This window comes from Paroedura picta, chromosome 3 (genome assembly GCF_049243985.1).
Source record: "Paroedura picta isolate Pp20150507F chromosome 3, Ppicta_v3.0, whole genome shotgun sequence".
In the NCBI taxonomy this organism is placed as follows: Eukaryota; Metazoa; Chordata; class Lepidosauria; order Squamata; family Gekkonidae; genus Paroedura; species Paroedura picta.
Window position 1 is genome coordinate 10,094,430 of NC_135371.1, and position 20,861 is coordinate 10,115,290.

Sequence of the window (20,861 nt, forward strand, 5' to 3'; positions counted from 1 at the left end):
GGGAGAAGTCTAGGACCAAACAGAATGGAGCCCCTTGTGGCAATGTGACTAGGCAAAGCCTGGCCCACTGCTGGGTAATACATTGAAATATAATAATAATAATAATAATAATAATAATAATAATAATAATAATAATAATAATAATAATAATAATAGTTTTCCACCGTATCTTTCCTTTTGTATTGTGATTATTGGATTTATGCTGTTTTTATGTCTGGGGTTTTAATGGGAGTTTTATTGGGAATTTTATCTATACGGATGTAACCCGCCACAAGCCATTTGGGAATGGCGGCTAATGAAATATAATAATAATATAATAAAGAATGAGGATCCCACGAACTCTTTAACTGGCTGTGGTACTACAGCCCCCCCCCCAAATCCTTAAACCATCACTGTTTTTAGGCTGTACTGGTTCCATTTTGACCATCTGAGGTGTTGCTGGGACAGTTTTATGTACCTGTGTGGAGTGCATTGACTTTGCACGCCCCCAGCTGGGGTGACAGTATTTGTGTCCTGGAATGAGGTATCCATAAGGCTTCTGATTGGAGCAGCATTTGTCCAAATGCAACAACATGTCCAGTTCTCTTGCCATAGTGCTAAGTAACCTTTCTCATCACCCACACCAGGACACAGCTCTGGGCTTGTTAGTCTTCACCTCTGCAAACCTGTATTTTTCCTTGTTGCTTCAAGATTTGCTGTCCTAACCTTGGGAAAGATAGGTTACGACTAAATGGCTTGATTCCTCAGATAAATTTTTGAATGACTAGGACAAGAACACAATGAGGGGAAGGGGTAGCAGACATTTGCATGCTTTTGTCCTTTCGGGCTGTTCTTGCTGAAGTGATGCTTGATAACTATATCAGCAATCTGCCAGGCTATAAAATCCTGCTCTAAATGCCAGGTTGTCCTGACCTGGCTGGCCAAGCCTTGTCCAATCTTGTAAGTTCTTGTAAGCTAAACAAGGCTGGTTCTGCTTCGAATCTGGATGGGAGACCAGCGAGAGAACTCCAGAGTTGCTATGTAGAGTCACACAATGGCAAACCACCTAAGAATTGGGTTTTATACCATGCTTTTCACTGCCTGAACGAGTCTCAAAGCGGCTTACAATCACCTTCCTTTCCTCTCCCCACAACAAACACCCTGTGAGGGAGGTGGAGTTGAGAGAGCGCTGACAGGACTGCTCTGTGAGAACAGCACCATCAGGGCTGTGAATGGCCCAAGGTCACCCAGCTGGCTGCATGTGGAGGAGTGGGCAATCAAACCCGGCTCTCTAGATTAGAAGCCGCTGCTCTTAAACACTACCCACACTACAGGGTCGCCATAAATCAGCTGCTACTGGACGGCCTTTTCCAGCACCAAGTACCAGCTTAATCACTTTAAATTTCCCCTTATGAACATTCATGATTGATTCCTGGTGACCCTACCTTTCCCCCGCAATATCCTGGAGTGGATATAAGCCTCGATATTCAAATCGATCTGAATTCAGCAGGATCCACAATGGAAAAAAACAAAGTGCAGAATCAGCCCTGGTTCTGATCAGCAAAGGGAAGACAATGCTTGTACTCAGCTCTGCACTCATGGCACACCTTACCTCTGGGTTTTTGCAACATAATACCCAAACTCATCATCAAATCAACAACAACAATCTTTATTAAGTCATTTGGACCAATACGAACTGCAGTACAATGCTGTGTCACTGGATAAAAAGTTTAGATAAAATGCCTGCACATGAAAGCTCACGCCTTGAATAAAACGGTGTTGGTCTTAAAGGTGCCACTGGACTCTAAAGGTGCCACTGGCCAGCTGGCAATAAGATCAATGGCCCCTCCTCAATTTGGCCAGGACATCAGGCCCTCCTCCCCTTACATCTTTTCCCCTGAGACGTTGGACGGGGATGTTGTCAAACAGAGGGATGGGGAGAGGATTAGCTGATCATCGGACTCAGAATGGATTTACTTGGGGATGGTTATATTTTATTGCGGGGTTTTTACTGTTGGAACCTGCTGTTCCTGGGAGTGGCAAGAGAGCCAGTTTGGTGTAGTTGTAAGGAGTGCGGACTTCTAATCTGGCATGCCGGGTTCGATTCTGCACTCCCCCACATGCAGCCAGCTGGGTGACCTTGGGCTCGCCACGGCACTGATAAAGCTGTTCTGACCGGGCAGTGATATCAGTGCTCTCTCAGCCTCACCCACCCCACAGGGTGTCTGTTTTGGGGAGAGGAATGGGAAGGCGACTGTAAGCCGCTTTGAGCCTCCTTCGGGTAGGGAAAAGCGGCATATAAGAACCAACTCTTCTTCTTCTTCTTCTAATAAATCCAATAATAATAATAATAATAATAATAATAATAATAATAATAATAATAATAATAATAATAGTATTAAGCATACCACCGCAGTGCCTCCCAGCGCAAAGTAGAAGCCTGTTCTTCCACGCAACGGCAAGGCTAGTTTGGGCTAGAAAACGGAAGAAGCAAGATCTACCTTCGATAAAGGACTGGTTGACCAGGCTGGCAGACCTGGCCAACATGGCCAAATTGACACTGTTAGTCAACGGAAAGACAGAAGAAGATTTTCAAGAACAATGGGGCCCCTACTTAAAACTATCTGAGAAGATAAATTAAACGGGGATAAAATAATTCATTTTGTATTAATGCGATACAAGAGTATAACTTCTATAATGTATAACAATGTATTGTTTATATATATACTCTGTTTCTTCTATAAATGAAAAAAAATATTAATAATAATAATAATTTGTTCTGCATGGCTACAATGTAGATAAAGATAAATAATGTAAACGTTGCTAAAACATAAGAGCAATAAAACAGAGACCATAAAACCATGTGACTCTGCGTACAAATATTATCCTCTGAGATGGATACATAATAGCGGCTGCACAAAATCTGGCCTTATAAGTTCTAATTTTATTTATTTATTTATTTGTTTGTTTGTTTGTTTATTTATTTATTTATTTAGATTTTTATACCGCCCATTTCTTTGCAGCTCTGGGGGGTTTGCTCTTCACTCAGCTGCTTTTTCACCTTCCCTATTGAGGACAGGCCTGAAAATCTTTCCAACATCGATCGTAATAATTGATCTCATAGCATGGCGTGTATGGGGCAAAGTGGAAAAAATGCTTCACTGTTTCTATCTGCCCACTTGCACAGAGACAGACTCTTTGAGAGAAAGGGATTTTCTCATGACAGCCTTCCGATACAGCTGTGGGCAAGGCTGAACATCTAACTAAAGTAAAGGCTTTACTGTGTTGACTGTTCTCCAGACCATGTAAATAAAGGAGTTGGGGCAAGAGATGGCAGGGCTGATAGGGACGGGTTATAAATTTATCTATAAATACACAAATAAAAAATTTATTTCTAGTTGGCGCCTGGAATCCAGAACCTCTGGCCATATCCCACCATCTGCCAGTATCTTTGATCTTCTGCTTAATTGCTGGGTAGGGGAGAGACTTTCCTATCGCATCAAATGAACGAACAACACTTGAGTTTGGTAAAGGCCACAGCGTTTATTGGATATATGCATATATGAGCGAAAGCAACCATACACCTGTGACAGATACAATGGCCCACTTCCCTCCCATCCTGTAGGCCAGGGGTAGTCAAACTGCGGCCCTCCAGATGTCCATGGACTACAATTCCCAGGAGCCCCCTGCCAGCAAATGCTGGCAGGGGGCTCCTGGGAATTGTAGTCCATGGACATCTGGAGGGCCGCAGTTTGACTACCCCTGCTATAGGCCATTGACTACTTAATATGGGAGGGAAACCCCCTCTGGCAGGCCCGCCCACAGGACCCGTAGAACAGGGGTCCTCAACCCCTGGTCCACGGCCCGGCACCGGGCCGCAAAGGCCATGGTGCCGGGCCACAGCGAGAGGAGGGGAAGAGGCAGGCACAGCCGCCAGCACGCCAGCGATGCAAACGCGCACTCGCGTAGCTGCCGTGCATGCGTGTTTGCGTCCCCTGCTGGCGAAAACGCGCATGTGTGCCAGCTCTGCGCATGCGCGTTAGCGCCACCAAGTGGCAAAAACGCGCATGCACGGCAACTGCACGTGCGTGTTTACGTGCAGCTGCAGCGGCCGGGCTGCCGGCTCTCTCCCAACCTCGGGGGCAGTCCGCAACTACAAGAACGTTGGGGACCGCTGCCGTAGAACACGCCTGTTGAGATCCCCCTCTCAATCAGGCCTGGCGGACCACTGGGAAGATGAACTATAGAAGAAGCCCATGGGCCTTAGCCTCTCTTGGGGTCCTTCCCATTCACCTCATCACATGCGGCAGCTGCCTCCCTATCCTGGGAGACGCTGCTGCTCTGGCACATGTGCAGCCTCATGGGAGGCTCCCGTGACTAGGCAGAGCCCGTCCCACTGGCACAGGCTCAACCCCAAAGGATCCAGCCCTGAGATGTTAAAATCCACTGCTGTAACAAAACATAAACCCAGAAATTTAGGGAGGGAGGGTGGGAGCAGCGATCCAGCAGTGGGCGAGTGATACTGACGACCCCTTGAGCGGGGGCCCATTAAATCTGCCATGGCCCCGGCCACGCCCACAGCCACCATGCTGACATACGCACGAGGTGGCTGGGGTGCACAAAGGCTGCTAGGTTCACCCTTCCCATTCTGCTCTGGGGCTGTCGCCCACCCAAGCAATAGCCCCCCACACACCCAGGTAAGTGGGAGAGGAGCACAACAGCACTTATACTCATGGCCTGTTGTAGATTTAGCTCAAATAGTGGGTTCAGTGATAATCCCAATTTTTCTGTTTTGTGTCTCACTGATTTCAACCAGGACGATTGAAAATTACCCTCAAAAATGTGAAGTCATATTTATATTTGAGTTTTAGCCACATGGTGATATACTAATTTGTTTTTTTTTTTTTTGCTTCTGCTCTTAATGCCCCTGCTTTCAAATGCGCTAATGCATCTCGGACACCCTGTGGAAGTGTTAGAATGAGAGAGATTCAGACACACACGCAGGTATCCGAGTGTCAGGGAAGTCAGCTGACTTTCCGCCGAGCTCCCCCCGAAGAACCGCATCTTTTATTAACGTCACTTGCACATAACATGTATCCATGCATCTCTTTTTGGCCTTCAGGCCAGTACTCAAACGCAGAAGCTTCTTGCCTGTAAGCGTACAAGCAGCTATTGTTCTTTGTGCTTTCTACTTGCATTGCGATAACAACATGTTCAGCAGTTCACTTTAGCAATACACACACACACACACACACACACACTAGGCCTGCACCACAGGAAGCTGCAAAATAACCCTAAGAAATTTAAATTGAATCCTTTCTTCAAGAGTCAGTACTGTTTCAATGGATCAATTGGAGCACCATATAATACCTGGGAAAGGAACTTTCCCCTGAAGAGTTTCAGGGCTGCTGGAACTTATTACCGACCCCTCGAATAGAACAATTTCACTATGTTCTTAGCAGATCTTTGACCCGTTCAGCAAAGCGTATATCATCTCCATAGCCACAAACCGCACCACGAAAATCATGGAGCTGCTGGTTTGTGATGACACAATGACGAAAAACCAAGGATCCAAAGCACTATAATACCCTTCTTAGCCCCATTGACTTCAGTGGATGGTTGTAGATGGATGTAACTCTGCTCCTTGCAGACAACATTTTCCTACTGACCATAAAGACGGGCTATGAATTTTTTTTAAAGGGCAGGATGACACGAATGCAGGGTTTACAAGCTCCGACTGGTTTCGTTTCCTGTTCCTGCAAGCTGTGCATGCGGAAAGGTCATTCAGTGGTTAGAATTAAGGAAATATAGGTGCTTTCATTAACTGTACCGGGATTTTTTTTGGGGGGGGTTCTTGATGGTCTTGGAAGGGTTTTCTGAATGGGTGGGAGTTAATTATTTTTTTATATATTTCAAAAAATTGTTCAACATTTATCGGATGATACGACCATATATGGTCATGTTGAGCCCTCCCCCCCCCCAATGGCCAATGCAGCTGAGCCTGGAGGAGAAGGGAAGGGGAGGAGCCCTGGGTGGGCGTGTCCACAGGTATGCTTCCCAACCATATTCTGCAGGATCATGCCCCTTTTTGGATTTCGCAAAGCTTGAGGACTGTTTCAGTGGTTTCTCCATTGTAAAAAAGTTGAGAAAGGCTGAACTATACTTCTTCTTATCAGGCCATTGGTCTATTTAGGCTAGTGAGGTCTATTCCGTTTAGCTCTCTACACGTGACTCTTCTGTGCCTTTGGACGTGTAAAGAGAGAGAGTGGGCAGGAGTGGTCTGGCCCTACCGCCCACCTGCAAAACAAAAAGGACAAAGTATCCTGACCCAAACAAAAGTCAAGAAACGAAAAAGGTCAAAATAAGGGAAATAAGCTTTAAACCTTGGGTTTTTAACATATGTATTAGTATTATTAGTACTATATTTTAAAAATTGTGCTGTACCCTATATAGACTTAAAGTTCATTTCCCTTATGTTGACCATGTTGAACATGGTGCCTACATGCAAAGGAAGATCTGAAGAGAGCTTATAATATAAGGATGGCTGTAGTGAATTGAGCCTGTGAAGGGAGTCATACAAAAGGTACAGAACAGGTAGCAGTTTGGTGATTAATAGTGTGAGTTTTAATTCATTATTGAGCTATGTCCAACTGTTTAAGCACACACACAAGTAAAAGAAGTGTACAAGTTGTATGCAGGATGGAAAAAGATCTAAATATTTCCAGTTCCCTCACACAGGCCGTGGGATGGAAAGGAAGGATTCTAGCTCCAAGATAGGAAACTCTTGGAGAAATCTGGGTGGATCCTAGGGAGACGTCATGCCATAGATTCCATCCTGCAGAGGAAAGGACGTGCAGTAATGGGTTTAAACTACAAGTACAACGATATAGGCTAGATATCAGGAAAAAATTTTCACAGTCAGAGTAGTTCAGCAGTGGGATAGGCTGCCTAAGGAGGTGGTGAGCTCCCCCTCACTGGCAGTCTTCAAGCAAAGGTTGGATGCACACTTTTCTTGGATGCTTTAGGATGCTTAGGGCTGATCCTGCGTTGAGCAGGGGGTTGTACTAGATGGCCTGTGAGGCCCATTACAACTCTATGATTCTATGATTCTATGATTCTATCCTCCAAAACATCCCTTTTCTTCAGGGAAACGGATCTCTGGAGAAGAACTGTCATTCAAGGAGATCCCCAGGCCCTGCCTGGAAGGTGGCATCCCTACATTTACACAGTCAGGATGTTATCCTGTTACCTATTTACTTGTTATCCTGGTACTTATTTACTTCTACTTTCTGAGGCTATTCTGGGAAATGACATACCCTGAAATCAAAAGCAAAACTAAATACTTCTTCAAGTATTTTAAAGGGTGCCACATAGAGGACAGAGCAGAGTTGTTCTCTCTTGCCCTGGAGGGACAGAGCAGATCCAATGGGATGAATTTAATGCAAAAGAAATTCCGTCTAAAAACCTGGAAGAAGTTCCTGACCATTAGAGCAGTTTCTCAGTGGAGCAGGCTTCCTCAGGAGGTGGTGAGTTCTCCATCTTTGGAAATTTTTAAACAGAGGCTGGAGAGCCATCTGACGGAGAGGCTGATGCTGTGAAGGCTCAAGGGGGTGGCAGGTTACAGTAGATGAACAAGAGGGTTGTGAGTGTCCTGCTTAGTGCAGGGGGTTGGACTAGATGACCCAGGAGGTCCCTTCCAACTCTATGATTCTGATTCTATAAAGTTATTGTTGTTCTTGTAACATTTCAGCCATGGCAGCTGCAGAGGCTGTCAAGGGGCTCCATGCAGAGGCGACTTGTCCTGTCTGCTTGGATTACTTCGAAGATCCAGTGACCACTGACTGTGGCCACAGCTTTTGCCGAGCCTGCCTCACTCACTGCCACAGGAATTCTGGCCCAAGGGCTCCCTGCCCTGTGTGCAAAGCAACTCTCCAGAAGGGGAGCTTCAGGCCCAACCGGCATCTGGCAAACATTGTAGAACACATCAAGAAACTTGAGGAAGGTAAAAGAGCTGAAGGAAAGTGGGGCATCTGTGAAACTCACGAGGAATCTCTCAAGCTCTTCTGCAAGGACGACGAAGCCCTCATCTGTGTGGTTTGTGACAAATCCAAGGGGCACCAAGATCACAGGGTCCTTCCTCTGGAAGAAGCCGCCCAGGAATACAAGGTAGGAATTCATCCAAATGAAAGGGATTTTTTTTCTTGTAATAGTCTGTGTAGAATGTCCCAAAATGACACAGGCATTCCACCCCACCCTTTAGGGCAGGGGTAGTCAACCTGTGGTCCTCCAGATGTCCATGGATTACAATTCCAACGAGAGCCTGCCAGCGTTTGCTGGCAGGGGCTCATGGGAATTGTAGTCCATGAACATCTGGAGGACCACAGGTTAACTACCCCTGCTTTAGGGAATTAAAGTGTTTTTGAAAGTTGTGTTCCGCCTCGCTCTAAGGTGGGAGTGCATGTCTACTGGCCCTCCTCCAGGTGGGACCTGGAGGTCTCCTGGAGTTGGGAGCGAGCACAGTCTACAGCAGTGGTTTTTGGGCTGCCATCCCCTTGGTCCCCAGGCCACATCCCTAGTACCCTCCACATGTGAACACACACCTCTTTGCTGGCGTTAGGGTTCTTGCAGAGTCAAAACACACCATGTTGCTTACGTTTCTTTTTGGTTGTTGTGCAACGGCCATATTTTGGTCCGGAAAAAAATGTATGAGATCTTTGTAAAAGTCATTTGTCAAAGCCACTTTGAGCCCTCATTAGGGAGAAAGACAGAAAGGGGGGGGGAAGGAAGGGAGGGAGAGATAGAGAGAGGCAGAGAGAGAGAGAGAGAGAGAGAGAGAGAGAGAGAGAGAGAGAGAGAGAGAGAGAGAGAGGCAAGCAATGGAAAGTCCCCTGGGCAGGAGCCAGCAGAAGGCTTTTCCAGCCTCCCAAAGATGGGGACTTTTGCTTGTGTAATCCTGTTGTTTTCTTCAGGAAGCTGAGTCAGGATGGCCCTGGTCAGCACTGGGATGGGGACCACCAAGGAAGCCCAGGGTCGCTCCCACCCAGAGGGAGGCAATAGGAAACCACTTTGGAATGTCTCTTGCTAGGAAAATGCAGCCCTCCTATTACCCCAAATCTCTCACTGCTCCCCTACTGCCACAAAATTCTTCATGCCCCCCCGTTCCTTCCACTGTCCCAAGAGGCTATACTGCCCATTTTAGCTCCCTATGTCAACTGGAGCTCTGCATACTTTGGAGTTCAGTCCCCACACGGAACTCCCAGTTGCTCTCTGACTATAAGTCCATCATGGTCATTACGTGTTAGAGCCAACATCTAGGCTGATTCTGCACTTACTTTGATTTTTCCATTTTGGATCCTGCTGAATTCAGACTGATTTGAACTCGGATCTTCCTCTACCCCCCCCCCCCATTTAAAACAGAAAGTGTTCTGCACTTGATTGGAGAAGCTCACAACGAGGAGGGGAGCCAAGTGCAGCAGGAGTCTCTTTCTTTTCTTGAACGCAGGAGCGGGGGACAGAACTGGAGACAGCAGAGGAGAGGGAAATAACAAGAGGCAAATCTCTGCTGAGAGAAGTTAGGGCTTCTGGAGCGCAGTCATTTTAAGGGAAGCCCTTGCAACCAGGAACCAGGAAGTTGACATGCTGGCCAATCAGTGAAGACTGCTTTGCTATCAGGCACGGAGAAGGGAGTTAATTCGTAAAAATAGAAAATCTGCACACTTCCTGATGCTGCTTCTTTTCAAATATCGAGGGTTATATCCACTTCTGGATATCACAGGAGAAAGGTAGGGTCACTCCGGATCAATCATGCCTGTTGCAGAGGGAAAAATTATAGTGCCCAAAATAAAAATGGAAATCAAATTCAATGTAGACGGTAGGGATTTATTCAAACTGGGAGCGGGTAAAAAGCCCTGTGCAGACTACACCCTACACCTTGGAATTTGTCATTATAATGTGGAAACAGCTTTCCTTAAAAAAAAAAAAAAGCAAAGATGTGTTGACCTCCTTTCAAAGTGATAGCCTTTTCTGTCTGTCTAGGAAAGAATCAAGGCCCAGGGTGAATCCCTGAAGAAAGAGAGAGACAGGCTTGTGGAACGGAAACGAGTCAATGAGCAGCAGAGCCTGAACTATCTGGTAGGTGTTTCCAGCAGTGGCTCCCACACATTGGGGATGGGAGATTCCTTGACTGCTGAGGCATCTCAGATATGGGTAGAGAGAGGCAAATGACTGGATTACTGATGCATCAAGGAATGATTTCCATCATAAATGAAAGCTAGGGTACTCCTTTCTGTCACCATGCAAAAAAAAAAAAACATTCCTCCTGTGATCATTCAGGATTTTGAAAGCTCTTTCCTAACAAGAAAAAAGAACCAGAAATGGAAAGCCATTATAGATTTCTATCCACCTCACGCAAAAAATTAAGGCTACAAATGCCATGCCATGTGATATGAAATACAGTAACTTGTCAGGGGCTCAGTAACGGATGAGGAAGCAGGCTTACATTGGCTGAATCTGCACTTCCTTTGTTTATTCCATTGTAGATCCTGCTGAATCCAGATCAATTTGAACTCGGGTCTTCCTCTACTCCCCCCCTATTGAAACTGAAAAGTATTTTGCACATGATTAGGGAAGCACAGAAGGGGGGGGGGGAGCCAAGCTCTTTCTTTTTTTGAAAGGGGGGTAGGATTGGAGACAGCAGAGGGGGGGAATAAATACAGGAGGCAAACCTCTGCCGAGAGAAGTTAGGGCTTCTGGAACTTCTGTTGAGAGAAGTTTGGACTTTCCCTTTAAGGGAAGCCTTGCAGCCTGGGAACAAGGAAGCCTTTGAACAGACGCCCTGACCAATCAGGGCTTTCCCACAGCATTGGAGGCTGGAGGTAGCAAGTTAGTTCAGGGAAAAGCAGAGAGCTGAACATTTACTCATGTTGATTTTTCAAATATCCCTTCCAGGATATCACGGGGGAAAGGTAGGGTCACTCCGGATCAATCCTGCTTGTTGCAGCGGGAAAATTTGAATGGGCCAAAATCAAAATGGAAATTGCATTCAGTGTAGATCGCAGGGATTGAATTGACCTGGGATTAGAATAAAAGCCTGTGCAGATTCAGCCATTGTGTTTAGTCTGAAATATAAATTCCAAATAAGGCTCCGTGGAAATGCTAATCTAACTCTAAGAGCTTTACGTTATAGTAAAAGAGTCTGCGGCCAAATTTTTGAAAGAACAAAAGGATCTATATATCTAATTCTTTCAAATAGTTGCATTGTGATACGGATTACATGCTATGTGATACAGATTACATTAAGGTCAGAAGTAAGTGTCCATTGTCTGTGCTTAAGCCCTGCTTCAGGCATTTGTTCAGGCAATTATTCCTCTTTACACTGTGTATAATAATAAGGACTAATCACTTTTACTTCACAAATTAATACACTAGTGATCTTTCCTGGATTGTCTGAGGGGAAGAGCCTTATAAACTTCAAGCATACAGACCAGTGGTAGTCAGGTTTTCCCCCTAACATAATTTTATTGAAAAACAATTGTCTGCCAATTGTTATGGACTCAGGCAACTAAGTGATTTCCCTTGGTCTTTGGCTTTTCCCGACCTCTTGCATTTTCCCCCTTCAGGCAGTATTAGATGTGGAGAAGCAGAAGACCCAGTCTATCTTCAGCCAGATGCAAACCTTTCTTCAAGAAAAGGAACATGCCAGGCTGGCAGTACTTGAAGATCTACAAAATAAAACCAAGAAATGGCAGGTACAAAATGTCGTCCAGTTCACTGAGGACGTTTTCAGTCTCGATCACCTGATCAGTGAAATGGAAGAGAACTGCCAGCTCTCCGCAAGTGAATTCCTGCAGGTAAGCAATGCATGGCACAAGCAGCCAGCTAGGTGATCGTGGGCTAGTCATAGTTCTGTTAGAGCTGTTCTCACAGAGCAGTTTTGTCAGAGCTGTCTCAGCCCCACCTCCCTCACTGGGTGTCGGTTGTGGGAGAGGAAGGGAAGGCGATCGTAAGCCGCTTTGTGACTCCTTCGGGTATTGAAAAACCAACTCTTCTTCTTCATGCCAAATTTACTCCCAATGTTGTTTATATTTAAAACCCATCACTTAAAAGAAGAATTAGATCCATAGTCCTGTCATGATTTTTCTTTTCACAACAAATGAAATTACCTATAATACTGCATGATCTGTTGGGGGAGGACTGGAGACAGCAGAGGAGGGGGGAATAAATCCAAGAGGAAAACCTCTGCCGAGAGAAGTTAAGGCTTCTAGAGTTTCTGCTGAGAGAAATGTAGGGCTTCCCCTTTAAGGCAAGCTTACAGCCCTGGCCAATCAGGGCTTCTCTAGTACAGAGCTCGACAACAAATTTGAAGCAGGCACTGACTCCGCATGCTTTCTAAATCCGATTCTTCAAATACTGAGGGTTATTTCCACTCTAGGATATTGTAGGATAAAGGTAGGGTCACTCCGGATCAATCATGCTTGTTGCAGAGGGAAAATTTAAATTGGACAAAAATCAAAATGCAAATTGTATTCAGTGGAGATGGCAGGGACTGAATTGACCTGGGATTGGAATATAACCTCCGTGCAGACTCCACCCTGGTCCAACAGTGTCATTTGGTAGAGATGATGGTGAGAGGTGGATTGTTCTCAAAGATGTTCGTCCTTTGCTCTCATCCCCCTCTTTTAGCTGCGGGATTATCCCAAGGACAATGACTTCCCACCTGGGTTTACAAACCCCACCCATTCATAAGCTGGAAGGCATAGGGGTGGTCATCATGATTCTCGGGTCAGGGCAAAAGTCTAAGATGGGGCCCCAGAATCCCTATAACCCCCAGTGGCTTCTCCAGTTGTAGTGAGGGGGTTCATATAAGTGTCTGTGAGCAGGCAACTTGAATTCTGACTGGGACAAGAGGCAGGAGTGGGAGCCTTCCCCCCCTTCTTTGTCCCCACCATCGTGGGGCTGTGGCCAATTGGGCCCCCCTTAGCACAGGGCCTAGGGTAGCTGCCCATTGGCTAAGAGTGGGAGAAGGAGTGGCCAAACGTCGGCTCTCCATATGTCCATGGACTACAATTCCCATGAGCCCCTGACAGCACATCCTCACAGAGGCAGATGGGAATTGTAGTCCATGGACATACAGAGAGCCAACGTTTGGCCACCCTGGTATAGATGATCTACTTCAGAGTCAACCTATTAACTGTTAAGGCCTGACAGAACAGCCTGTACGGATACTTGAGATAAAGAAGACTTGGGAACAGTAACTTGATATTTCCACAAGGCCAACACGGCTACTCATTTGATATTTCCAGATGCTAAAGGGGCACAGGAATCTCAGCTAACTCTGTGTGTTGTTCTCTGTGAGACCCACTTTTCCTCTTTCTCTTTTTCAGGACATCGGAAGTACCATGAGCAGGTGTGTGGCACTTTTTAATCCCCCACCCCCCCTGGGCTTCACTTGCTTTGGAAGGCTGTTGATCTCAGTTTAAAATCAGAGGTCTACACTTTTGAAACACAGAATGTTTCTATCTAGTGCAATCACATTTTGTGAAGAAGCCTCAACCTTCATTTCTCAAGTAGTTTTGGGACGATACTCTGGAGCCCGACGTTCAGAGTTACTTGTGTCTCCTCCTCAGACATCAAGATTTTTCTTTTGCAGAAACTCACACAGGGAACTGGTTTATACTGGGACCAACCATTGCTCCGTCTAGCCCAGAACTGCTTGCAGCTACTGGAAGCACAATTTAAAAACTTTTTCAGACCGGGCGGAACTCTCTTTCTGGTTGAAAAGGATACCCGAATTCTGGCCTCCCTGCTCAGATCATCAGCCACGTCATCACCCTATGTTTATATCTTCCCTCTCACTGGAGGAAGGAGGTGGCGTAGAACAAATCAATTTTTAACCATATGTGATGTCCCTAATGGATTGTTTTATTGTTTGTTATCTATCTATGGGGAAGGGCAGGTTATAAACATAATAACAGCGACAAAAACAACAACAGTTAGTGCGTAGGGCGGCCTGGTCATTTTCTACTGCTCCTCCTTAAAATCAGTCTCCAGGGAGCCAATAGGTTTTTAGTGATTCATTTTTAGAATAGAAATGTTATGAATCAATTAAAAAGTATATACGTATTGTGGTAACCCCCCTTGAGCCCTATGGGAGAGAGGTGGTTTAGAAATACAACAACAACAACAACACATTGATCTTCTACAGTATTCAGTTTTATTCTGGAATCAGAAAAAATAATTTATGGAAGGAGGTACTATCTTCCCCTCACCCCTCTTTAGGAGTGAAGATACCTGCAACAGGGGCTGCAGCTCAGTGGCCCAAGATCTGCTTGGCATGTGGAAGGCCCCAGTTCAATCCCTAGCACTTCTCTAGTCCTATTCTGCACACAATAGATAATGCACTTTCAATGCACTTTAGAAGTAGATTTTCCTGTTCTGCACAGGTAAATCCAGCTGTCAAAACACATTGAAAGTGCATTATCCTATGTGTGCAGAATGAGCCCAAGTTAAAAGGACCGACAGTAGGTGCTGTGAAAGACCTCTGCCAGAGGCCCTGGAGAGCCGCTGGCGATCTGAGAAGACAATGCTAACTCTGATGGACCAAGGCTGTATAAGATAGCTTTGTATGTTCATGTGTTCAACAAAAGGTCCATGTTCAGAGGGACTTTGTACACCAGAAGAAAGAGCTGAAAAGAGGGGAGAGGCTTGGGCCCTTTTGTAGGCCTTCCAGATGTGTCTGGGTGGCCACTCGGTGAAACAGGATGATAGGCTAGATGGACCTTATCTAGCATGGCTGCTCTTTGGTGCCAGTTAGGTGCCAGTTTGGTGTAGTGGTTAGGAGTGTGGACTTCTAATCTGGCATGCTGGGTTCGATTCTGCACTCCCCCACATGCAGCCAGCTGGGTGACCTTGGGCTCATCACGGCACTGATAAAACTGTTCTGACCGAGCAGTGATATCAGGGCTCTCTCAGCCTCACCCACCCCACAGGGTGTCTGTTGTGGGGAGAGGAAAGGGAAGGCGACTGTAAACCGCTTTGAGCCTCCTTCAGGTAGGGAAAAGCGGCATATAAGAACCAACTCTTCTTCTTCTTCTTATGTTCTACCAAAGCCAAAAAAGGAACACAACCCAACCTTAACAGGTAGGAACTCAGAAGTTGAGCTGTACAATAAAATAATGTAACACTAGTTGATTATTTATTATAGTGCACAATTAAAAACAGAACAAAAACTTCATAAAAACTATACAAAACTAACAGGACATAAGACCAAACGCGTTTCGACCCTACTGGGTCTTCCTCAGTGGTCAGAACTGTGATGATGCACTCTATATAAAATACCTATATTCAACAATTAACCACTCAGTGTAGCTGAGTGGTTAAATGGGATCTGCTCTTATGTTCTAACCTGTTTCGCCAAAGAGCTCCAAGCCTCATATGGTGGATGATATTGCTGACCGTCAAGAGTTCCTACATATTTGCTTGTTATCAGAGTCAAGCAAAAAGAGGGTGCATTGGCTCTTGGTTAATAGCTGATCCTACTGTATCAATGCTGTAACTAGTTCCTAATTCACAGAGGCAATGATCCATGTCTCTTACTTCAACGTGACTTCCTTCCCTCACAGGTATGAGAAGAAACCTGAGAGGACAGCAGCGGAATTCGCTCCTGGGCTGGAAGAGAGACTCAGAATTTGCTGTCAGAAAAATTCTGCTCTAGAAGGTGTTATTGGAGTCTATAAAGGTACTGGGAACAGCTTTGGGAGATAGATCTCTGAGGATGATCTTCTTCTGAATGTGATTATGACTGTTGTGCTTTCACATCAAGTGACAAACTGCTTATGTATTTGTTGCATGGCTAACCTTGCCACCTTTTCCTTCCATCACAGAGTTTCTGGAAAAAGCAATGGACAAAGGTAACCATCGTTTCTAAAAAAAATATTTCTCCTGGTGTATTGGCAACCCTTATCTGACTTACATGGACCAGTGCTTGGACTTTTGGTAATTGTTCTTCTAAATGTAATTGGAAAGCTCTTTCGATAATCCAAAATGTCACATACATCTTCGACACTGGGGGCCTTTCTTGTTGGGGGAGATCGAATATGCATGGATATTTCCTGGGCTGACTATGATTAAAGTCAACGTCAACATTTGAAAATATCCAGGATCCAAGCTCCTTCTTTAGTTAGTCGATCCTTAACTTGCTTCTACTTGAAGGAGGGACTGTTCCCTCTCTGAGCTGGGCCAAATCAAGATGAAATCTGGAACGAAAATGATTTTCTGTGAACGTCTGTCCAGCGGCTGCTGGCGATCCTTTCCCTGACGCCGTCCTTTGGTTCCTTTCTCTTTCTTTGTGCTGCAGTGAATGTGACTCTGGATCCAGATACTGCCCATCCTGAACTCCTTCTGTCTGAGGATCTGAAGAGTATGAGTTTAGGAGACCGAAAGCAGGACCTTCCTGACAACCCTGAAAGATTTAATTGTATCTCTTGTGTGTTGGGTTCTGAGGGATTTACCTCAGGAAGACATTGGTGGGAAGTGGAGGTGAAGACCAAGGTGGAAGTGGCAGGGAGAACCTGGTGGTGGAATGTGGGAGTTGCCAGAGAGTCGGTCATGAGGAAGGGGTATTTCAGGAAGATACCCGATGAAGGGGTCTGGGCTGTGGGGAGGCCATTCAGAAATATTTTATGTCATCTCTTGGGTTTTGCTTCCTCTTCCGTTACCCGATTGCAACTGAAACACAACCTCAGGAAGATCCGGGTGTCCCTGCGCTATGAGGAGGGCCTTGTGGAATTTTTTGATGCCGACACCAATGATGCCATCTTCTCTTTCCCTTCTGCCTCATTCTCTGGGGAGAAGATCCGTCCCTTTTTCTGGGTGGGGGAGTATGGAGTCAGTTTGAATTGCTCAGTCTAGAAGCCAACTCCCCCCTCCCCGACAAACACACACACATCACAATCTTGTAAAAGGGTGGTAGCATTTTGCAGCAGTACAGAAACCAGGCAGGGGACTAAAGACTTAGTGGCTTTCACACATAACTTGTTCCTGACTTTAGGGCTCCCATCCTATAGAGCAGCAGTTCTCAACCTGGGGGTCGGGACCCCTTTGGGGGTCGAATGACCCTTTGACAGGGGTCACGGCAGGGCGAACTGCCTGTCTGGGGGTGCTGCCACTGTTTCCGCTCCTCCTGCGGGCGTCCACACTCGGCTGCCAGCCCTCCAGCAGTACCTCCACTGCGGTGCAGTCTCCCGCCAGGTGTTCCAGGTGGCTCCAGGTGACGGTGCAGCTCGGCAGCCTCAGGCTCCAGGCAGCAGTGGCGCAGCTCCCTAGTGATGCAAGAAAAAGGGTGATTAGAACCACACCACAACATGAGGAACTGTATTAAAGGGTTGCGGCATTAGGAAGGCTGAGAACCACTGCTGTAGAGAAAGGGAGGCAGGACCCAAGCAGCATCTCTAGGGGCTCCATAAAAGCTTCTAAGACGGACTTTTCTCAACCAGGGTTTCATGAAACCCTTTGGCTTCTTGTCCATTCTTGGAAGCTAGGCTAGGTTGGTCCCGATTGGCACTTGGAAGAGGCTGTCATGGAAATTCAGGGTCACAACTGGGGTTGCCAGTCTCCAGGTAGCATCTGGAAATCTCCTCTTACAACTGATCTCCAGATGACCAGTTCCCCCAGAGGAAGTGGCTGCTTTGCAGGGTAGGCTGTTTGGCATTATACCCTGCTGTGGTCTCTCCCCTCCCCCAGTCTGGCTTTACCCCCAGAATCTCCAGATCTTTCTCAGCTCAGACCCGGCAAGCCTAGTTACATTGCAGACACCTCCTCATCTTCATCTGCTGAATGGACCTTTGCTCCCCACCCCCAATAGTGGGGGGCGTAGCAGAAAAAATAAACCTTTTGTTGACGGAAGGCATCATGTCAAAAACAGTACATTGAGAGACATCTTCTAGCTCAGCCTCTGTTACTTTTCACACTGACTCCTGGGCCTATTCTGCACACATAGGATAATGCCCTTTCAATGTGCTTTGGCAGCTGGATTTTCCTGTGCGGAACAGGGAAATCTACTTTGAAAGTGCATTATCTATTGTATGCAGAATAGGCCCTGTTTCACCTTTTCCTTGCTTCTGGTTTAAGTATCTAACAGGGAATCAGAGAGGTCAGTTGTATAAACAGAACTGTTGCTGTTGTGTCTTTTTGGATCCCGGTGGCACTCTAGGCCAGAAGTTTCTATTTTTCTAAAAGCCAATACATTCTTATCAAGGCAGTGAGAAATTTAGTTGGGCTGGGCAGGAAGGCGCTCCCTGAAAACAAGTAGGGGAATGAAACCCTTCCACAAGCAAGGAGATGGGGTTGTCCAAAAGCAACTCCTTGCAAAGGTTTCTTCTTCCTGTGCTGCTCTCGTCCTTGATCAATCAATCCATTTTATTTCATTTACGGTCATAGACCAACCAGTAGAGAACATAAGATTACAGATATAAAATCAATTATGAATGGATAAAAACTAAGAAATAAGAACAACTGTATATGGATCCAGTGTAAAAGTATTAGGGAATAGGGTTGGTCCAGCTCTGCCTTATTTTTATAGCTACCTAGGCAAATTTAGCAATAATTTTCGTTAGGTCTTTATTTGTGTCTGACAGTAGTCGCTCAAGTAGCCAAGGTAGCAAGATTTGCAAAAGTAAAAAAAAGCTGTTTAAACGTGGGGGAAGAAGCAGGGATGTGTCATTGAACCCCTAGACCAGGCTTTCTCAACTGGTGAAGTTTCTCGATCGCCCTAGAAGGGTTTCCTTCATGATACGATACGATAACATTTATTGCATGTAGCCAAAGGCCATTACAAAACACAATTAAAACAATATGGCACCAATATAAATAAATAAAACAATATTTCTCCAATGTCGTGTACCTAAAAATGTAAACATGGACTACTAAGTTACAATAAAAGGGATAAAATGAAGGTGGAGGCTCCTGTGGAAATGCATTAGCTCGGATCTTCCTGGCAGCCAGAGCAAAAAGTGCCACCCTATATGAGATATAGGGGTCGACATCTGATAACAGATAGGTGACTTTGTGGAAATCAGAAATAGGGTATGAGTTTGGTAATAACTTGGCAAGGAATTTGCCCTTGGGTTCGGAGTACAGGGGACAAGCCAAATCATAGTGGGGCAGGTCCTCCACAGATGGATTTCCACAGGTTTCCTTAATGGGTGGATGTTAATTATTTTTTGATGCCAGAATCATTGTGAGGAAAAACTGGCTTTGAGGAAGAGCAAGATACATCTAGTATGGCATAGTAATTAAGAATTTTGGTCCAAAAATGAGAACTGGGTACAAATCCTCTTGCCATGAAACTCACTATATTTACTCAGAAAGGAAGACAACCTTAAATGTAAGATGACTCCCCCCACCCCGTCCTGTTGTACACAAAAATATTTTTATGCCTGAACCACAGTTGTAACTTGTATGAAAATATAAGCTAATACACCTCTTTTTTTGATGACACATGACTATTTTTTTTAATTGGTAGAGAGCTAATTGAAATTTTAAATGTAGATTTTAAAAAAATTGCTGTTTTGTTGACATTTGTGAGTTCCACAATGTAGAAAGGTGGCTAAAAATGTTTTAAATAAAATAAGGCTTCCTTTGAGTAAGTAGAGCACTTAATTTCCTGGTCTACTCACCCTTACCTTAAGCTTCCACAAAGGGTAGCAATAAAGTGGATTGAAGGGGATCTGTGTTCCTTGGTGAAGGTGTAGGATGAAAATTTACTAAATAAAGAATCTGCATTAGTGCTGTTTACATGTGGGCCAGTTGTTCGTTTGGTATGATGTTGACTGTTTTTTTAATTCCAAAAAGAAGAAAACAAACATTTCGAAGAAAAAAACAAACTACAAGGCACAGACAGGTGTAAAAATGTGTGGAAATACTGCATAAATTGCATATAGCCCACAAATAACAAGTAATAAATACATGCCCACAATGTTTCAAATTATGATAACAATGCCATTAGTTGTCAATGATATATCACAGTTCTCCATTGTGGGCATATATTTATTGTTTTTTGTTTGTGAGATGTAGGTATTTTATGAGATATCTATATTTATATATCTATATTTGCGCCCTGATCCTGTGGTGCTCAAGACACAATCCATTAAACTTGATGGAGCTTATGATTTCTGTTAAGTGTGCATAGGACTGCTTTGTGCAAATGTGGGGAAGGGAATGAAAGTTGAAATAATCTTGGAAACATGTGCACTCCCCCCAGTTTTTTTTTTAAAGGCATGTTCAGTGTCCTCCCCAAAGAGAAATGGGGATTGGTTTTCCAAAGGGAAATAGCAGAAAATGTCCGAGTCCAATTCCAAGATGCTCTGTTAGTACAGACCCCCTCCACCCAAACAGTCACCTGATAATATATTGTATCAAATCAAAACTTTGTGCAAGTGTTATAACCCGTGCTGGGAAGAAAAGCACTGAGCAGAAAAGGAAACCATTCCCTCAGGCTCACAATAAAGTAACAACATCAGTATTTTACAGAATATGTCTTTGAAATGAATAAAAGTATACAAATTGAAAAACTTGTCTCTTTGTTTTTCTTTTCATTTAATGTGAAGGTGCCAACCAAAACAGTCTCTAGACGTGTCCTGTTTTCAAACTTGTCCTCAGTGGTTGTCCTCTCACTATTACATCACTATAAGGTAAAGGTATCCCCTGTGCAAGCACCGGGTCATGTCTGACCCTTGGGGTGATGCCCTCCAGCGTTTTCATGGCAGACTCAATACGGGGTGGTTTGCCAGTGCCTTCCCCAGTCATTACTGTTTACCCCCCAGCAAGCTGGGTACTCATTTTACCGACCTCGGAAGGATGGAAGGCTGAGTCAACCTTGAGCCGGC

At 45.1% G+C, this 20,861-nt stretch overlaps 1 protein-coding gene across 2 annotated transcripts; it reads left to right on the forward strand.

The window, feature by feature from the left end:
* Nucleotides 1-7,378: 7,378 nt before the first annotated feature.
* LOC143834321 (zinc finger protein RFP-like) lies at nt 7,379-20,480 on the forward strand. Of its 2 annotated transcripts, XM_077331044.1 has the most exons (8): nt 7,379-7,505; nt 7,730-8,145; nt 10,015-10,110; nt 11,598-11,828; nt 13,362-13,384; nt 15,600-15,715; nt 15,861-15,887; nt 16,334-20,480. In XM_077331044.1, exons 2-8 carry the CDS (start codon nt 7,732-7,734, stop codon nt 16,885-16,887), a joined length of 1,461 nt encoding a protein of 486 aa, XP_077187159.1. In that variant the 5' UTR covers nt 7,379-7,505; nt 7,730-7,731; the 3' UTR covers nt 16,888-20,480. The 2 variants fall into 2 exon arrangements, with proteins under 2 accessions (XP_077187159.1, XP_077187160.1); XM_077331045.1 differs by lacking the exon at nt 10,015-10,110.
* The last annotated feature ends 381 nt before the right edge of the window (nt 20,481-20,861 follow it).